Raw genomic sequence first — 19,698 nt, 5'->3', positions numbered from 1 at the left:
GATTCAAGTATTCTGAAAATGATAGACTGCTTAACAAGAATCAATGAGGATATTCTAAATATGTAAAAGAAAGGAATGTTTCTTAAAAAAAAGAGACAGTGGTCACTGTTTTGGGGGTATGTATATGTACTTATTTACTTATTATAACTAATTACATTTATTCAGAGCTTTCTATGTCACACTCTGAGGGAGGTACTCCATATGCAGTATCTCATTTAATCCATACAACCACTCAAGAGATAATGACTGTGATTGTCCCCAGCTTACAAATGAGGAAAATGGGGCCAAGCGTAAAGTACTTGCTCCAGATCAAGTAGTTGGAAAATGGCTGAGCTGGGAGCCTGATGTGACTCTAATATCCTTACTCAGAACCACTGCATATGTGGAACCTTGGGAGTAGTGAAATTTTGGGGAAGATAAATACTATTTCTTCTTTCATTTTCAAAGAAATTTATAGAACAGCTTAACCATTTGGAGAGATGTGTTCAAAATACAAAGGTGTGCTTAGCCTGACAAAGCAATTTGAAACAGCCTGTCAAAGAGAAAATCCAAATTAGTGAGGGACATTGGCACAGAATGACAGTTTTTAATGTCTGGCACATATAAAGTGTAATAGGATATTTCATTGAGGCAAAAAAATGTGAAAAAGTCACTAATAAAAACCGTTTTGATGTTGGATTTCTCTGACCATGCCCTGCTCAAGCTGGTGGCTTCAGGACTCACTAGTAAAATCCGTAAGACAGTCTTCGATGAAATGCCAGAATCTAAGCTTTGCTGGAATGAAGTAGATGGAAAGTCAAGATAACTGAGCTCAAGGGCTCTGTGCTAGGAGACTACAAAGGAAGAGCAGATCTCCTTTTTAGATTTTTTAAAAAAATTTGTGTTGGAAAGAATATAAAATCCAAGTATTATTTTTCTTAAAATAACATTGTGCATGACACTAACATAGAAAATGAAATTATTTGAAATGTTCAAATCACTGCATCCTTAATGCCCAGCCTAAGAGTTATAAAAATAATGACAGTCTAAGTTTCATCCATTAGTTGAGCTGGAGCACCAGCACTTATCCTTTTATGTAGCTGCTTGTGGGGAACGAAGTTGAATTCCTCTTGATTCTGCCTTTTCCAGCTATTTTTACCTGCTTTTGAGGTTGTGAGCATCTCTTTTGGGGACATACGTGACTGGCTTTAAATCTGTGTGTTCTAAGCGCTCGGAGTAACCTCACCTCCTCGTATCCTGAGTAATGGAGACAGTGAATTATTTAAAAGTTTCCCTGGGTACGGGAAAGGTAGTCGGTTATGTTAGGAGCAAGTGAGAAGTTTAACCTGAAGACATTAGATTTTTGACCTTGAGAATGAGGCTGACTTGGCTTTGTTGGACCTTCGGTTTCTCTTTTCTTGATGTAGATGTTTTGGTTCAAGTCTATTAGACTTGAGTGTTTGAAGCGCTGTCCATGTCCTTTTCCAACAGTTGTAAGGTGCCTGTTTTCTTCTCTGGAAGATGTTTGATGAGGGTAATAATGTGTTGTAAATTGTAAGCAGTATATGAGATATACTTAATTGAGTAGAACATTTAGCATAAAAGCACGTGGTAGCCACTTGGGAAATGCTAGTTGATCTTTTTAATAACATCAGTAAGAGCCTAAATAATATTCTCTAAAATATCACTTAATAAAATAGCAGTAATATAACCATTGAAAATTTAGGAGAAATATAGCAGCCATCTTTTACTGAGTACTTTTGTGCAGGCCTTTGGCTGAATATTTTACTTCTGTCTGCCCTGGGGCTCTGCCAGTTTTTAACTCTCGAATCTTATCAAAGATAATCCATCCAGGGCCCCATGCTAAGTGGTAAAGCCTGAGCCTAAATCTGGATCTGCTGCTCCAAAACCTATGTTTTCATTTTGAGGCAAATGAAAACTTATCCATTTTCTAAAACACTGAAATACTCACAATTAACTTTTGCTACATTTCTGGCATATTGCAGAAAGTTTTAGGTATTATTTTATTCCAAGTGTTTAACGTTAATATTAAATGAAAAGCATTTTTCCTATTTCTGAATAGTCTTCATAACCAATTTTTAAAATCCACTTTTTAAAGAAACATCATTTTATGACTAGCTGTCAAATCAGATAGGTACTGTTTTCATACATTAGTAGGGTGGGGTTGCTGGTCAGGGCTGCAGTATGTCAGTGTTCCTGCCACCCCTGCCCTGAAGGCAAAGCTGACCAGTTGGTTTTCATTTGTATAAAGGATCCAGCTTCCTTCTCATCTCAGCATTCTCTTAAACTTGAGTACTAGAGGTGGCATCTAGAAAATCAAGCTCATCGCACTGGATAGTGCTGAACACCTTCCCCAAGGACCGGACAAGTGACATTCACAGTGTGACAGTCTGTTCAAGAGGGAGCTGGCTCTTTGCTTTGCTGCATACAATTTGACTTATTTTATATCTTCCTTAATTTCTTTGACTTGAGTAGACCTTTCCTTTTGACCACTGGCTTCCTCAAGTTTTTCTTGATCTTCCCTGCTTATTCTTTTCCATGACCTAAGCAGAATCCACCTCTCAAGGTCCAGAAAAACGACCTCCTATACGTCACAGTATTCATTCATTCATTCCTTCATTCATTCTCCAGCTCTTGGGGCTAGTCAAGGCAGTCACAGCCATTGTCATTGGGAGCTTCCAGCAAGAGGAGAAGACAGACACTGAGCAGTCAATTTCAAGAATATTGCTTTACAGTGCCCTTGTGGTGACTTGTATGGGAGTGTATAACATGAGTAGAGAGCGAGGAGTAATAGAAGAATAGGCTCGGTAGGGTGCAGTAGGAGCTGAGAGGAGAGCAAGATTACTTATATGTCAGAGGATCAGGGATGACATTGTGGAAAATGTGTCTTGTCGAGCTGGCACATTTGTCTAACCTGCACAGTACGTGAAAACACTTCATGTCACCAAGAGTTGATAAAGCAGAAGACACGTCACTACTTTTCAAAATAAAAAACATGTTATGACTAAACTTCTGTACCCATTACACAGAACTTGATATTTCTGGCACCTTATCACTGTAGAGAACTTTCGGTGAATGGTGATCTCAATACTTTTATACCATTGTGCATGTAGTCTAGTAGTAATTTTTTGTAGAAAGTAAAAGCATAGCTTCTAAAGAAGTTAAGAAAGATGAAAAGTAAATACTTATAAAGGGTTTTTGCCCTAAGAGTCTCCGGGTAACAGACATAGACTTATGTGTTGGTAAAGACACGATATTTGTAGAGGGCTTATTCTGGACCAAGCCCATAATAATAACAGTATTAGAAGGAGCTGATACTTACATGGTATTTATTCGAGGCCCGACATTGTTCTCAAAGTTTTAATGTATTAACTCATCAATCCTCACAACAACCCTATGAGGGTTGTTACTGTGATACCCATTCTACAGATGAGAAAATAAACACAAAGCGGTTAATAAATTGCCAAAGGTTTTTCAGCTAGTAAATGGCACAATTGGAAAGCAGCTCGAGGTGGTTTGGCTATCCAGTCTGTGCGCTTCATCACTGTGCTGTACTGCTCTCTTCACGAATATTCCCTCTGATCCCTAAAACAACCTTCCAGGGAGAAAGCACTGTCCCTGTTTCACGATGACAAAATTCACTCTCAGAGCCTGTAAAACTAGTAAGTGGCACAACCAGGATTTGAAGCCAGGAGTTTAAGCCGTCTTCTTTCAGCTAAGCCACCTTGCTTGATGAATTTCACAGGAGAGTATCTTGAATCTACATGAATGTTTAGCTAGTAAGAAAGAAAACACCACTTTTTTCCAGAGGTCTGAATACTGACCAGGTAATAGCAGTGAAAATCCATCAGTGACGGAGTTTGAGAGCCCCCTCAGTGAGCCCATCTTATGATGGAAATGCAGGAAAGCATTAAGACCAACACGCAAGAGATAATTGGAAAATGGTGTTTTCCATTGAATTGGCCTTAATTACATACAGCTGTGGTTGAGAGAAGGACGACCAGAATGTGAGCAAGAGTTGTCAGGGAAGATTTCCTGACGGAGGTGGAAGTCAGGTGGAGCCTTGAAGGACGGTAGAATTTGGATAGAGCTAAAGAAAGGAGCTCTTGAGGTGGAAAGGGAGGCACAGTACGTGAGCCTCGGGTCTGGAGGCCCAGGGAGGACACTGGGACACAAAGTGTCTGTGTTGAGGAGTCTGAGAAGTGAAGGTGGATTCTTGGACATGAGAGCAGCGTCATGCAGTTGAATAAAAGCATATAGAGCAGTGAGTGTGCTTGAGGACACGAGGGGAGAGTTAGTCTGTCCACAGAGTGGCGAGCACAGAGAGGGCAGCAGGACTTGCCCTCCCTGTGCTCTGTGGTTGCTTCACAACTCAGTGTGGGGACTGACCACCGAATCTCCACGTTTGCATATTTCCTAGAGAAATGAAGGTGACCTCTTCCACCGGCTGTGGCACATCATGAATGAAATCCTGGATCTGCGGCGGCAGGTGCTGGTGGGCCATCTGACTCACGACCGGATGAAGGACGTGAAACGCCACATCACCGCCCGCCTGGACTGGGGCAATGAGTGAGTACTGGCCACCACAGGGACAATCTCTGAGGGCTGAACACAACGGAAGCGACAGAGGTGTGAGCCACCATGGGGTAATATCTCTGGAAGACGCCTTATGGGGCTTTTCCAGTTTTCCCTTTTGGGGGCTTAGTGCAAACTGTCGTTGATGGAGCTGAGTGCCTGCCGCATCTTCCAGGGCTGGTGTGGGCACCAGGATGTTGTTTGTTCTCTAGTGCCCTGGGTGGTGTGATGGTGTGCATGTGCTCATGGGATATGAAATGTTCACAAGGATCAATCAGATATGGCTTCTGCTAAAATAGGTCTTATTTTCAAATAGGTTTAGGTTTGGCATGTGTCTTTGCTTTTACTCTATTAACCTGTATCACTTCCACGGTGATAGGTTGCCAGTGTGATCTGGAGGGTGACAGTAATGCTAACAGCCTCTATTAAAAGTCTTAGGATAGGTGCACCCATGGTGCCTTTGATTATTGCCCTGATTCGGCCTGTGTGTGTATATTAGCCACTTTCAGGAGCTGCTTGGGAGAACTCAGTAAAAAGCTGTTCTTGACCAATACTTACTTTTAAATAAAACTGTTAGTGACTAATCTAACAGCCAAGCACTTTAAACAGTAAATCTAATCACTTAAAGCTCTGATGAAGGTTGATACTGTTCTAAATATGAATGTTAATATGTAGCTAAGAAATTAGGATAAGCCAGCTTTGACAATGATCCTAAGTTTGGATAGACTTAAGTTTAAGCAAGTTAATGGCCCCTCAGTGTTGTACCTGGCCATATTCTCCTTTCCTTTCCTCTTCTCCAATCCCCATTTGCTTTTGGGACCTTTGAAGGATCTTAGGGCAACAGAATAAAAAAAAGCAGACAGAAATGGAGAAAACAGCAGGAGGTACACCACAGATAAATTTGTTTCTTACTGAATCCCGGAAAAACCAATTTGAAACTAGAGGGCTGCCTCCCCTAACCATAGGAAGTCGCTTTATCAGAAGCCAATTTTGATTCCTGCCAAGACAGTCCATACTACCGATCTCAATACATGGACCTACTAAAACGTTTTAAACCTCCATCTCACACAGCGAGCTTCTGGTATCTTATCAAGTAAGATGTGCCATTCGTCCTTTTACAGACAATTAGTAGAGTAGCCCTAATTTATTTATCTCTGGAAGATTCATTCCTTCTAGGGAATAAAAAACAAGTGAGGGTGTGGAATGGTAACAAGACATTGGACTAGGAAACCTACTCTGCTTTTTTTTTAAGGCTTGAGACAAATTTCTGAGCCGTTCTTGACGTCAGTTTTTTCACCCATCGAAGGAGTATGTTGAACCAGAGGGGGTCCAAGGGCACTTTCAGCTCCTGGGCAGTCTGATTCAAAACACACAGCATTTCCTGAGAGAGAAAATTTGCCAGCTCTTTGCATTGAGCCTGCAGTCTTGCTGTGTGGGATGGGGCAGCGCTGTGAGGGGTGGAGCTGAAAGCTGTTTGAGCGTGACTTATGCTGCCTCTCTTTGTTGTTTTTTTATTTTGAGAAAACTTTGAGTTTTCACTGATTTATATTGGTTCTTAGTCATTTTGCTGGTCCTCATTTAAAAGACTAGTTTGTAAACAGGAAGAAAGTTGGATGAAGTTAGCTTATCAAAAATAGCTTCGAAATATAGAGCAGGCAAGAAGATGATGCTTTTCCAGTTTTCGGAAGGAAGATAATGACAGAAGGAAAGGGAAAGGAAGGAAAAACATTAATTATGGCTGAATCATGACTCACTTTTGACTCACATGAGTTCTAGCTTATGCTTTGGGCAGTTCTGGGGCTAATTTATGGTAAGTTGGTAAAACATTGATGCTTGAAAATGAGCAATATGATGTATTTAGATCATCCTCAAATTTGCAAATTTTCTGAGGTCTCATTCTGTTTTCTTTGAATTTCTTTGATCACTTAAATAAAAATGACTTTAAACATGCAGATTGTGCATTTATCTTACTCCTTTAAGTATAAATTAGTTTTCCTATTAAATAGTGCTACATGGAAAGCAAATTCAGGTAATTCTCTTGCATATTAAAGTAGGTCAAATTGTCCTGCAAAATTATGTCAGCATGTAGATCTCTGGATGAACATAAATTAAGGATGTGTTCAATCTCAGGTTGTATATCAGACTGTTGAAGAGTGGGGAAGAGAGGTCCTCTGGATGGGGGAAGCTTGGGAGGAGGGGAAGATAATCCATCTTGTTCCCTAACGGGGTCATCAAGAGAAGTGTCCTCCCCCTGGAAGGCTCAAACAGAAGATAATGGTACCTGTTTCTGTTCCCCATAGAGTCCTGTGCTGTCCTTTGACTTTCCTGCTAAGATTATACAGGAAAGAGAATCAGTTCATCCATCCTTCCTGATGTCCCAGAGTAGTTTGGTGACTGAGTTGATGTAAAACCTGACCCTCCCCTCCCACCACTGGCTTCCCATGTCCTGAAAACTCTCCTTCCATCTTGTCCCTTTGCTCCTTGCCACATTTCTTCTTATTGTTTTTAAAGCACTGCCCTGATCCTGTTCTGTGAGCTCAGAAACCTCAAACAGCAGGAGGGTATCCTAAGGATATATCTAGGAATTAACAAAATGAAATAGAAACACATAAAACTCTCTTCACACAGCCAGAATTCCCAAGAGCCAGCAGTTGAACAATCAAAGCCTTAAGAGAGGAAGAGACTTGCAGATTACAGGCTCCTAGTGCCCACAAGCTCAGGAAGGTTCTGGACCCCACACCTGCTCTACAGCCTTTGCACCTGGAGTTAGTCTTTACTCTTTCTGCAGTGATGTAGATCAGCTGCCCTTCGTGCATCTTTTCTTCCCTGTACCACATGGCTGATGCTGTCTGAATTTTGAGATGCAAGTTCGCAAAGAAAGAATCTCATTGAGATCCAGTATCTATCATTCCTGTTTAGACTGAGCATTTTATACCAGCCACTCCTAAGCTGCTGACCAGTCCATGGATTAATTGTCTTTAGGTCAGTTGCCTACCAATTGGCCAGTCAGATGTGGCCCAGGAAGAGGAGATGGTCAGATGACTAGACTACCTCAGCTCTCCTCTGCCCCCCTCAGCAGAGAATGTGGGTAGGCGGCTTCTCATAGAAGGAGCTGTGGGTAAGGTAGGTGCCAAGATTCCTATGTGGTTATATAGCCTCTTTCCTTTGCTAGGTAATCTTTCCTCAGCAATGTTGACATGTTGTCAAATGATGTCTTCCATTGTGGTATGGTGGTTCTCTCTTGGGAGGGGATAGAGACTGAGGAATAGATTTTATCAGATCTGAAGTGTAGCAAGGGGGATATCTTAGTCAGCTCAGGCTACCATAACAAAATACCACATATTGGGTTGCTTAAACAGCAGACATTTATTTTCTCACAGTTCTGGAGGCTAAAAGTCCATGATCAAGCTACCAGCAAATTCACTTTCTGGTGAGGGCTCCCTTGCTGACTTGCAGATGGCCACCTTCTTACTGTCTTCTCTCATGGTCTTTCCTTTGTGCTTGCATGGAGAAAGAGAAATCTCTGGAGTCTCTTCCTTTTTTTATAAGGACGCCAGTCTTATTAGGTTTGGGCCCCACCCATATGACTTCACTTGACCTCTCTTACCTCTTTATAGTCCCTATCTCCAAATATAATCATATTGGGGTTCGGGCTTCAATATATAAATTTTAAAAATTTCATTCCATGACAGGGAGACTTGGGTAATTTAAATACAAATCGCAGTGCTGTTGCTTATTTGAAGGTTCAGCAAAAGTTAAAGAATGCAAGTGTAACTTTTAAGTTTCTCAAAGGGAAACGTAATTAAGAAACTATTTTAGTATCTAAAAGATAGCTCCTGCCATCAAGAAGGCCACAGTCTTGTAATCTTCTTAAGAAAATCTATCCCTCACAGGGGCTGGGGCAGTGCCTGGCTTGAAGTAGGTGCCAAATTAATAAATTCTACTACAAAACCTCTACTGAGGTTTTGGGGAGGGCACAGAATTTCAGGATTTTTTTTATTCCAAATGTGAGAAAGCTGTGGTTCTGTAACGGGGAGTGCAATGAGGGAAGGCTTCCGTGTTAGAGAGTGATGATGTGAAAGGGATGTGGAACACATCATCCTCAGAGAATTAAGCATGAGACCTGGAGTAGAGTGGTTGAGGGGCATCTGATAGAGAGATGGTATCTTGGCCTTGATCTATAGGGTGTTACAAAGGCATTGTGAAGCCTTTGGGATGGTCGTGGATGGTTAAGGAGATGAATAGAATTATATTGCATTGATATCAGTGTAGTAAAGTGTATGCCCCGGAGAGGAATATGTTATCAAGGTCACTAGAGGGAAACTGCCAGGGTTATACTCATTTTTCTCTGTCTGTGGTAAGATGTCACAAATCGGTTACCATACTTGGTCCCTCTGAGGCTGGATGTGTGACCTTAGAATAGTCTCAGCACAGCAAGCCACATGTCACCCACACACAAAAGGCTAAACCACCCCAGGCCTAGAAGTACGCTGCCCTAATTTCTGTCCCCTGCCTTTACTGACCCCAGAACTTGCTATGAATGAATGACAACCATGCACATGTTACCAGAGATTCACATTAGGAATGAGTTAGCTCCTGCCATAACTAGGTATTTTGGTGCCAGGTCAAATGCTAAAGACCAAGCTCCCCTCTCCTCAACTCTGATTTCTAAGAACAAAATTATGTCTAGTTCTGGTTTCCACCCCAGTCTAATGTGGAAGGGTTTCTGTGGTGGTGGTTTATGGAGTGCTGAATGCTCCTCACCATTGCAGGAGCACTCCACTGAGAGTGACATCCCCTCACCCACCCCCTGATTTGCCTGCCTTTGTCTTCTGTTTCTCAATTTCTTCCCAGTGTCCAACCTGGTTACACTGGCTACTCCAACCATGGTAACTAGTAATGCAAGGTAAAAAGTATGTGTGAGAGAAGCATGGCGTGTGATATATCTAATTTCAGGGTAATGTAGTAAAAATAAATTATTTTTAATAAATTCTATAGAGGCGACTTTTCTCCCAACTTTTGCAATTTGTTTTCTAGACAACTGGGACTGGACCTGGTGCCTAGGAAAGAGTATGCAATGGTGGATCCAGAGGACATCAGCATTACTGAGCTCTACCGATTGGTAGGTAGAGAAGTCTTGGCTTACAGCCTCACTGCTAATTTTGTGGTTTCCATGGCACTCTAAATACTTACTTAATTTTGTAAGAACAGGATGTTCCAGGTTTAATTTGGAGCAAGTAAAGAGAATTGAGAGCTGAGGTGACCATGCTCCAAATAGAAAACTGAGACACTTTACCTTTCTCAGAATGACGTGACATTCTCTACTGTGCCCTCAACTCCCAGACACTAGGAAGTAAATCCAAAGAAGTTTTAAGTTCTTTTGAAAATCTTGGTACTTTTTGCCTAGTTTAGTGAAATGCTTACAAGTCATACATATTTCTCTGTTGTGTTTCAGGACAGTGTTGTGACTAATGGTATCCAGTCACTGCTCACCAACATGTTAGCTCTCTCCTGCCCCATTATCTCTGTATACATAGACTGCTCAAAGTGGCTCCTCCTTGGTCTCCAACTGCTGGTCCTACCCCTATCCCTACTAGAGCCCTATCCACGCCTAAGTGCTGAAGCCTATTACTAATCCTAAGATATTTGATCATATTGCCCATCACAGCATCACCTATGACTTGAGTTCTTTTTCTAGTTACATGTAGGTTGAAGTCCAGTTATCTGCTTGGCATCCAGGTTCCCCAAATCTGCTCCGTTCTTCCTTGTATATAGCCTTGTATTCTTAATACTTGTATAAAATTTATCTAATCTCTTGATACTAACTAAGCTCTTTCCAAACCCCAAATTGAAGAAGAATGTGGTTGGGAAGGGCTTTCAAAAGCCATTCCCCCAGGGGTAATTTTACTTTGATAGAGTTACTACTGCATCTTATCATAATGTTCCAAGGAGGAGTGCCTGTGGCAAATAGTAGAGTCCTTGTTGGAAGATTCTGCTTCTTTTGCATAGCTTCCCAAGCTTACAATATTTTTCATAGATTAGTGGGATATTCTTGACCCGAGATTAACTGTATCTGAAAAATGTGGGGGAAACATCATCAGTACATCCATTAGGGCTTATGTCTGATTTGAGAAAGCAGTTCTTAATACCACTTACAATTTTTGCCTTAGTCATCAATCTGTTCAGATTATTTACATCTGATTATGTCATTTGGAATAAATTCTATTTTTGTGGAGAATTTCCTTTCCTTTACAATGAACATAGTTTAAGGTCAGTTGGAGGGAGGCAGAGATGGAAGAAGGAAACAAAATAAGAGTATTCCAAGTTAAAATCATTAATTCTTAGTTTATACAATAAATAAAATTTGTATAATTTGTCAGTTACATCCTCTAATGGGACATCTTTGTTGTTGTTAGTTTAACTCATTGAGCATCATATTTTGTCTCTCACTTTCTAAATCTCTTACTCCATTTGAAGTTTCTTGAGAATGGGTACTGTCTTACGCTTACTTTCTCTGTTAAACCCCAAATAATCTTGTGCAGTGCTTTGTGCTTAATAAGCAAGCACTCAGTGTTTTTGAGGTCATTATGATGTTATGAAAAGACCATGGGTTATAAATCCAAAGAACTAGATTTGAATTCCATCTCTTCCTTTTACCAGCCCTGTGATTTTGGACTTACTGTTTAATCTCTCAGAGCTTCAGTTTCTTCATCTATCAAATTGGAAAATAATTCTTATCATGTTTGTCATGAAGATTAAATAAGAAATGCAAGTAAAATGCCTTTTCTTGACAGATAGTATTTGCAAGCACCTAAGCATTCAATCAATTTTCATTCCTTTCTCATCTTCATTTCATCCTTATTAGAGAGGCAAGATGACAAGAATAGTTGATAACTTATATGCTAAATCTTAAAATTAGATTTGACTGTATTCCATGAAGTAAATAAACAATAGAAGCTTAGACATGATAGAAATTTATTTCTCTCTCACAGTATGTAATCCCAGAGGCAGGAAGTTTTGGGCTTGCTGTAGTTTCAAGATGTCAAAAGCAGTACAGGCTCTTATCTTTCTGCTATGCAGGGCATGGCTTCCATCATCAAGGATACTTCAAAGTACGATATAGCTGCCAGAGCTCTAGCCATTACATCTGCTCTCCAACAGTAGGAAGGAGAAGGGTTCTTCTCAATTGATTCAAAGACTTTAATGAGCCTTTCTAAAAATTCCATACAACACTTGCAGTTACATTTCATTAGCCAGACATAGTCACATCACCATATTTAGCAAGGGACGTCAAACATTTGATATACAACTAACAATGTCTGATACAAATACATTTTGTTTTCCCTAGTTTGATTTTTCATTTATGTAATTTTATCTCTGTTCTTTTCACTTAATGTCATATGTGAGATGGCAAATTAATTTCATCTCTTTCAACATTCCAGTTTGTTAGTGCTGGTTGCTGAGAGTGCCATGTTGAGAAGATTCTGGGGTCTCATCTGGGCTGTGACTGATTAGCAATGACTGCCAGTGGTGGGAAACACTACTATTGATTAGCAATGACTGCCATTGGAGGGGGTTTTTACTATTTTATAGCCCAAATCGTAGTCCCAAATATTCATTTTGTGGATGAGGAAAATAAAACATTGTGATTTTTCACAAAAATTTAATTTCTCCTCTGTAGTGGTTGCATTTTACTGTTTCTAAAGCAAAGACAGTAGCCCATGAAAAACACAAATAATTATAAATTTCTTCTTTAAGTTTCTTTTTATATTCTGGGCTCACAATAATCAGATTCTCTGTAGCACTGGTCTTTTTCTCTGTATAACATGAAAGTGACTGACTGTTGACTTCACCAGGGAGAGTTGGCAAGCACCACCACTGACCCCTTGTTGTTGCTGTTGTTACAATTTATTTTCACTTGCAGATCAAGGACCATGGTGTGGGGGTAAAATGCGCTAACAGAGGATGTTTGATTAATTGTTGCCACTTCTCTTCTTTTACTGTGTCTTCTCGTGTCATATTTGAAACACAGGTGTTTCCATCTCGCTAAATCCATATTGCATCATTAGGAAAAAAAGTCTTGCTTTAGGTTTTGTAGAGTCCTGTTAGCAGATCTTTCTCACCTAATTATGTTCATCTAAGCAGTAAAAAGTGCTAAACTGCACAGTGTTAACATATGTCCACTTGGGACGTTTGGTTTACTGCCAAAGGCCAGATTGCAATCCTAGAAATAGAGAGAACCTTATTAGCTGGATTCTCTGGTTGTTTGTGCATGCAGAGTATCTTTTTAGGCATCCTTCTTGGTTTTATCCAAGATCATGTTAGCTCCTTGTTTTGTGATCCTTAGTAGATAGTCCAGTGGTTCTCAGACAGAGAGCAGGGGACATTTGACAATGTCTGGAGACATTTTTGGTGTTCACTATTGGGGACGGTGTGGGGCGGGGGCAGGGAGAGGTGCTCCTGATATCTGGTGGGTAGAGGCCAGAGAAAGCTGCTAAACGTCTTTCAAAGCCCAGGAAAAGCCCTACAACAGAGAAACAACCAGCCGAAAATGTCAATAGTGCTGAAGTTGAAAAACCCGGGTATAGACGATTCTCTCAGTAATTAATGCATTATATGAGGATTAAAATTTTGCATCACTTAAATAAATCTTTGGAATGAATCTGTCTCTTTTCATCATCAAAGGTCTAGTTAAATTATAAGCACATTTAGAGTAACTGGCAGGTGCCTTTTTAACCATAAATTATTTCAGAGTTGGATTTTTGTCTCTGTGTTATAACTACCAAATTATAGCTCTTCAAGTGTGAACATGCCTTTTTAATTTTGTTATTGTAATGATATTTTCACAGAGATATTTTTAGAAGTTCCCCAAAGTAGTGAGTTCCCAAGAGAGAAACAAGTAATCGTAACCTACTTAAATCCAGATCCGTCCCAGACCTGGAAGAACGATGGGCGAGGGGAGAGGGAAGACTTCAGAGCCAGAGATTCCAGTGCCGTTTGTGAGGATCCATGTCACACGTACAAAGGGAACAATCAGGCAGGCTCGTTACTGGCATGCATGCAAAGACCAAAGGTTCCAAGACAGTAATTAGACAAAAGATGCAAGGATCCGCTTTTCAGTCAGCTGTGGTTTGCATCTCCCTGCATATGATCTCAATCAGTGATTCTCAACCCTCATTGCACTTTAGAATCACCTCGGGAGCTTTTAAAACTACCACTCTCTGGACCCCCATCCTCTAGAAATTCTAATTTAATTGTTCTGGGATAGGACCTGGGCATAAGTATTTTTTAAAAGCTCCCTTGGTGATTCTAAAGTGCAGCCAAGGTTGAGAACCACTGATCTAGATATATTGGATTCTTTGCATGAGTAAGGGAGCTAATTTTTTCATTCAGTTTTCAGAGAATGTCATGATTGATGGTAGGAACTTTGCACTGTTTAAAGTCAAGACCAGACACCTCCTTGAGGTCCATTCTTTTCATGAGGTTTTTATATCTGTTTTCCAGCTTTAGCTTTTAGTAGAACTTCATGTCTTCATAGTACTTTGTACTATGTTACCCTGAAATTTTAAGTAAATCAGTAAGTAAGTAGCAACTGCAGAAAATAAAAAGCCTCTTTGTCAGTTATAGAGGTGTGGTTTTATGAATGTATGATACTTCTTTTGCCCTAGTAAAAAGAATTTTTAAACCACAAAATAGAGCAAGCTTTATAGAAAATGAGGCAGAATTATGCTTTTGTCTACACTTAGAATATTTCTCTGCAGGAATTTATTTCTAGTAATTATGGCCAACACATACCACAATGCTGAGGTCCATTTTGAAAGAAAGTGTACTCACTCTTCACTTTTACAGACGGTGTCCGGTGGACCTGTTGCATATTCCATAATAATAGATGCATTTGGTTCATTGCGTTTTTGAACTGTTCACTTTTTGAGTAGTTCAGATTAAAAGATGAAAGCATGAAAAAACTTTATACTGCTGCATTTACAACTGTAATTTTAGACAGCATTCTTTGCCTTCAAATGTTGGTCAGTCAGTCAGTAGTTTTTGAACTATCGTTGGAAACAAAAAGATGGCTAATGTAGAAATGGAGTTATGTACCTTAACCCCAAGCAAAGGATCTGACTCCATTATTATGGAGTTAATCCCTGAGCTATTTTTTTTTAATTGTCAACTGATCGGAAAGAGGTGGCTTCAGTAGTAGTCTGTGTTATGAAAACAATAATCCTCCACATTTTTAGCACCTATTCTTTTAAAACACAGGCCTGTGTATTTGTCTTCCCTTTTCTCTTATCCTGAGCCGGTTCTACTCAAAGTGTGGGCCAAGAACTAGCTGGACTGTGAACTGTTTGTAACTGGCCCAAGTACAAAATGGCGGGTAAATGTTTAGAAACCTTTGTAGCATTTTGACGTTACCATGACATTTTTGTTGTATTTGTGAAAATATCAGTCTGTAGTGGGTTAGAGGGAAAAACAACTTGGTCCTTAACTGCAGGTAGCTTGAGAAGCACTGTCCTAGGTGGTTCATAATTCCTGCTCACTCTTTAGCTCTTGGCTAAATTGTCACTTTCCCAGGAAGCCTTCTGTGACTGCCTAGGTACAAGTCAAATCCCTCCTTATAGATTCTCGTGGTAATCTGGTTCTTCCCCTCCCTTTATCACAGTTGCAGTTGTCTATCTGTGGGTGTGACAATTCTGTTGATGATACTCCCTCTAGTAGATAAGCTCCATGAAGGTGTGGGCTATTTCTGGTTTTGCTCATCATTGCATTCCCAGTGCTTGGCACATAATAGATACTTAACAAATGTATGTTGAATGAATGATCACCCCCATGTTCTCCTCACGCCTGGAACCGTGGCTGATTCCTTTCCTCCCTCAATGTGTGGAAATTCTCACTTCTGGTCGTGCCTCCCAAGTCTAGCTAGGTTGGCTGTATTGAGGACAGAAGGAGAGATAAACACAGATGCTACACCTCACTAGCTTTCCTAAGTCTGCATCCCTATTGCCCCACAGCAAGTTAGAAACATTTTTTTGCTCTAGTGATTGAATATCTTTTGCCACAGCCTGTCTCAGAAAACTACCATAATTTTTCAATTTAGTGTGCTTTAAAAGAACTTTTAATTATGAGAAATGTGAAGTCATAGCTGAATTGTTCCGCTACCATCAATGAAATGATCAGTTAGATATAATTTAGTCTGATTTTTTAAACATGACTAATAATTGTTCTCATCCTGGGAGTTGATAAGGGAATAATAGAATTCTTTGAACTTTATGCTGCTTAAATCTACTCAGTGAGTTGGTATGATTTTAAATTGATGATTGAAAAACATGTTCTTAAAGCAAGATTTGATGGTCTTACAAACTTCATAGTTTCTTATTTCAGAAGTTGGGAGAAAATTCGGAACTTAACATCCAATTAAATACCAAATCCACAGCAAACAACAAAAAAATTACAGAACAGGACATCATAATCACACCATAGCTAACCAGTTTGTTGGGTCCCATTATTTTCTTCAGTCCATGCTGATCATGTTTTGTTGGGGGGTGTCATACAGATGGAGCATCGACATCGGAAGAAAGATACCCCGGTGCAGGCCAGTAGTCACCACCTCTTCGTGCAAATGAAGAGCCTCATGTGTTCCAACCTGGGGGAGGAGCTTGAGGTCATCTTCTCCCTCTTTGACAGTAAAGAGAATCGACCAATCAGGTAAGTGCACATGGAGATAGGACTTGAATTTTTTAGTGTTGGAATGGTGGAGATTTGAAATGGGCAAACTTTAGGATATATGGCCTTTTACACTTTTCTTCTCTCAGCTTCAATTTTCTCATCTGTAGAACTCTGTCAGTTTCTAGGCTGCCTACTTCTGGAGATTTCCACGAAAGTTAGATGGGATGATGCTTGCGAGAGTTCTTTGAAAAACTCAAAAGGGCTGTAGAACCATAATAATTATTATTAAATGAAACTATGACATTAATATCAGGCCTGTTATTTGTTTGAGTTACTTTGTATTGATAATTCAAGGAAGATATAATTTCTCTGAAATCTGAAGTTTGCTTATGTGAGTCAACACATTATATTTTTCAAATTGTCAATCAGCAATTACATTATTCTTACCTGTCTGCATCAAATGATGTCAAGAGATGACTAAAAAATGGAAGCCTTCCCATTAGAGTTTCAGAGCTGTGAAATGATATACAGTTTTTACATACTGGTTTTCCCTTTCTCCGTTCTCTGAGTCCTACCTGTTGCACTTCTCTTAAGGCAAGTTTTCACTATTTAGGAGAAACTTATAGTGGATGTTTTGGTTGTCTTTAATATTTTAAAACTTTGTATATTTATTTTGAAGTTGAGCACACTGCACACCATCTTTTACAGTAAAAATTTTAAATTTAAAATTGTATCACACAAATCACGTGTAATGACCCAACTGTACCATACTTAAAAAAAATACTAAAATAAATGCTGACAGTTTTTAAAGATTTTTTAAAAATTTTATTTTATTTTTCCTTTTTTTCCGCAAAGCCCCCCAGTACATAGTTGTATATTTTTGGTTGTGGGTCCATCTAGTTGTGGCATGTGGGACGCTGCCTTAGCGTGGCCTGATGAGCGGTGCCATGTCCGCACCCAGGATCTGAACTGGTGAAACCCTGGGCTGCCGAAGCAGAGCGCGAGAACATAACCACTCGGCCACGGGGCTGGCCCCAATGCTGACAGTTTTAATTAATACTGAGCCATATATATTGTTTTATAAACACAAAATTGTCCTGAGTATTTCTTTTCTGGTTAAAATAGATTTGTTTTCTAGGAAATATGTGTTTATTTTTAATGCATTTATAACCATTAAATCTTTGGTGAATTAATTTATATGTTAGTCATTACCTATTAGTAAGTGTACTCTCTATTTCTTGACGATGGACTTTGTCCATAGAATTTAAAGGTGAATTTTTATGCAACCAGGACAGAATTTATGAGGTGTGGAAATAACAATGGTCATACAGTTATAAAGTCTACTTTATACACTGTGCGAGGAAATGAATCAGGGAGTTAGAAAGCCTTTCTCCCTTCACACATCAACACTACCAAAAAGGGAAGAGAAAGGCAAGAAAAACAGATCCAAGTTACAGCTTAGCACTTGCTTTAGAAATGTGAAAGATTATTTAGAAATAATACTTGCTTACATATTTAAGTGGATCATAGAGAGCTTGGTTTCCAAGTAGTCTAGTTTAACAAAAATCTTCATCACATTGTCTGTATGACATACGGTCTCTAAACTATATAACAAACTATATGGAATGTAGAAGGGAGAAGTGAGGTCACTCTTTTGCTTCTTCCTATTAAGCTAAAGTTTTTGAGAAATACAAAGTACCCTTTGCTGCTAATATTCCAATTGCACTAATGTAGGATTGCATTAATTTAGAATTAATATTAGCTTGTCTCCCAGTTTTATCTTATTTATAATCATTTTCAAATTTTCTAAAACATCCTTTTAGGTTTTGATTGGCAGAGTTCCACTTGTTTTGTATCTGTTTACTTGGTGAAAGCAGGAAGATAACCTGGGTGTAGGATCCCCATAATATTGTTTTTGTGGTCCCTAAGTTCAGGCCAGGAGCTGGGCCTTTTTCGTGCTCTGTGATGTGGTCGGGCTGCCATGTGTACACTCCCGTCTCCCTTCCCCCTTTTCTGCCCCTCCTTCTTCCCCTCTCCATTCCCCTCTGTCACACACACACTCCTCTAATATCCCACCTGATTTGTAATGGCCTTAGGAGGAATCACGACTAAATTCCTCTCCCCTGCTTCTACTCACTGAGTTTGGCCATTGGCTGTCACCTCCCAAACTTATAATCACCATAAAGATGATTAGCAAAAGAATGAGTAAAAATGAAAATATATGCTTACAAGGTGTTTGGAACCATCTCACGTTTATTTTCTTGACATTCCGAGGCCTCAGGCAGCACAATGCTTATTCTTTTAGGGATTATTTAAAATCTTGCCCTGAGTAGCCTTGGTTCAAACTACACAGGGCCTTGTCACCATTACCTTTTGAAGAGGCCTTAGGATGCACAGATCTGAAGACTGGGCTTGACTATTGTCTCTGCAGTTGACTGCTGCTGCCCTGACCCCTTCACTTACTTACCTCTGTCTTTTCCTTCTTCTTGAAAGTGATGACAAGTCTTGCCTGCTTCCTTGCGCCTGGCATGGCTAATGAGCGTCAAGTATTTGTGTCTTCTCAGGAAAAAAAGTATTATAAATGTAAGATGATTTTGAGGTATTGTTGTGTTTCTTCATATGCCCAACAATGGATGCAGGATGGGATGTGTGGGCATTTTAAAGTCAACTTCTATTTCTTTTTTAAACTTTTTATTTTAGAAACTTGCAGATATATAAAAAAGTAGAATAGTGTCACGAAGCCCCATGTACCCACACCAGCCTCAAGATTGATCGGCTCAGGGCTGGTCTTGTTTTGACCAAATCCCTTTCCAGTCCTCCTCTTTATCCCCAGATTATTTGGAGGCAAATCCTTGACATCATATTATTTTCAAATGTAAATATTTCAGGGCGTACCTCTAGAAAAGGGAACTCTAAAGGAATTGCCACCTAAAAAGTTTGTATTCTCAACATCATCAAATATCTATTTCCAATCAGTATTCAGGTCACCCCTGTTGGCTCATAAATATCGTTTTACAAATTCCAAATAAGTTACTTGTAATTTACAAGATCCAAATAAGGCCCGTATATTGCAGCCAGTTGATAAGTCTCACAAGTCACTTTTCAGTTATAGTTTCCTTCTCCCTCTTAAATTCCTTGTCATTTATTTGTCAAAGAAACTGGATCATTTGATTTTTTTTTCAAAGTCCAATCCAAACAATGAAACTCAGCAGACAAAAGATGGTATAGTTGAGTAATTACAAAAAATAAAATACATTCCAAGTATAATCTTTATGACATTGCCCTGCACATGGATCTCAGGAAGTTCCCTTGTCCGGGCGCAGGTGGAGGGGCCAATGTGTACAAGGACCTGGAGAGGCGTGAGTAGGAAAGGCAGATGTTTATTCTTCTCGCAAGGCAGACAAGCGGTTAGGACTTTGTTTTTAAACTTCCATTCTCTAAGAAGCAAACAGCCAGTAT

General features: G+C 39.7%; 1 protein-coding gene across 6 annotated transcripts in view; it reads left to right on the top strand.

Annotated features, from left to right (window-relative positions):
• DOCK4 (dedicator of cytokinesis 4) overlaps positions 1 to 19,698 on the top strand; it is a 429,709-nt gene that overhangs the window by 186,505 nt on the left and 223,506 nt on the right. For all 6 annotated transcript variants that reach the window (XR_011503969.1, XM_070512024.1, XM_044764600.2 and 3 more), the window contains exons 6-8: positions 4,421 to 4,569; positions 9,613 to 9,697; positions 16,127 to 16,278. Coding sequence is in view for 5 of the 6 variants with exons in the window: in XM_070512024.1 (XP_070368125.1) it covers positions 4,421 to 4,569; positions 9,613 to 9,697; positions 16,127 to 16,278 (386 nt within the window). In the remaining variant the exon portion in view is untranslated. The remainder of the gene's footprint in view (positions 1 to 4,420; positions 4,570 to 9,612; positions 9,698 to 16,126; positions 16,279 to 19,698) is intronic.

Source organism: Equus asinus, chromosome 1 (assembly GCF_041296235.1).
Source record: "Equus asinus isolate D_3611 breed Donkey chromosome 1, EquAss-T2T_v2, whole genome shotgun sequence".
In the NCBI taxonomy this organism is placed as follows: Eukaryota; Metazoa; Chordata; class Mammalia; order Perissodactyla; family Equidae; genus Equus; species Equus asinus.
This window is presented reverse-complemented; position numbering and strand designations above follow the sequence as displayed.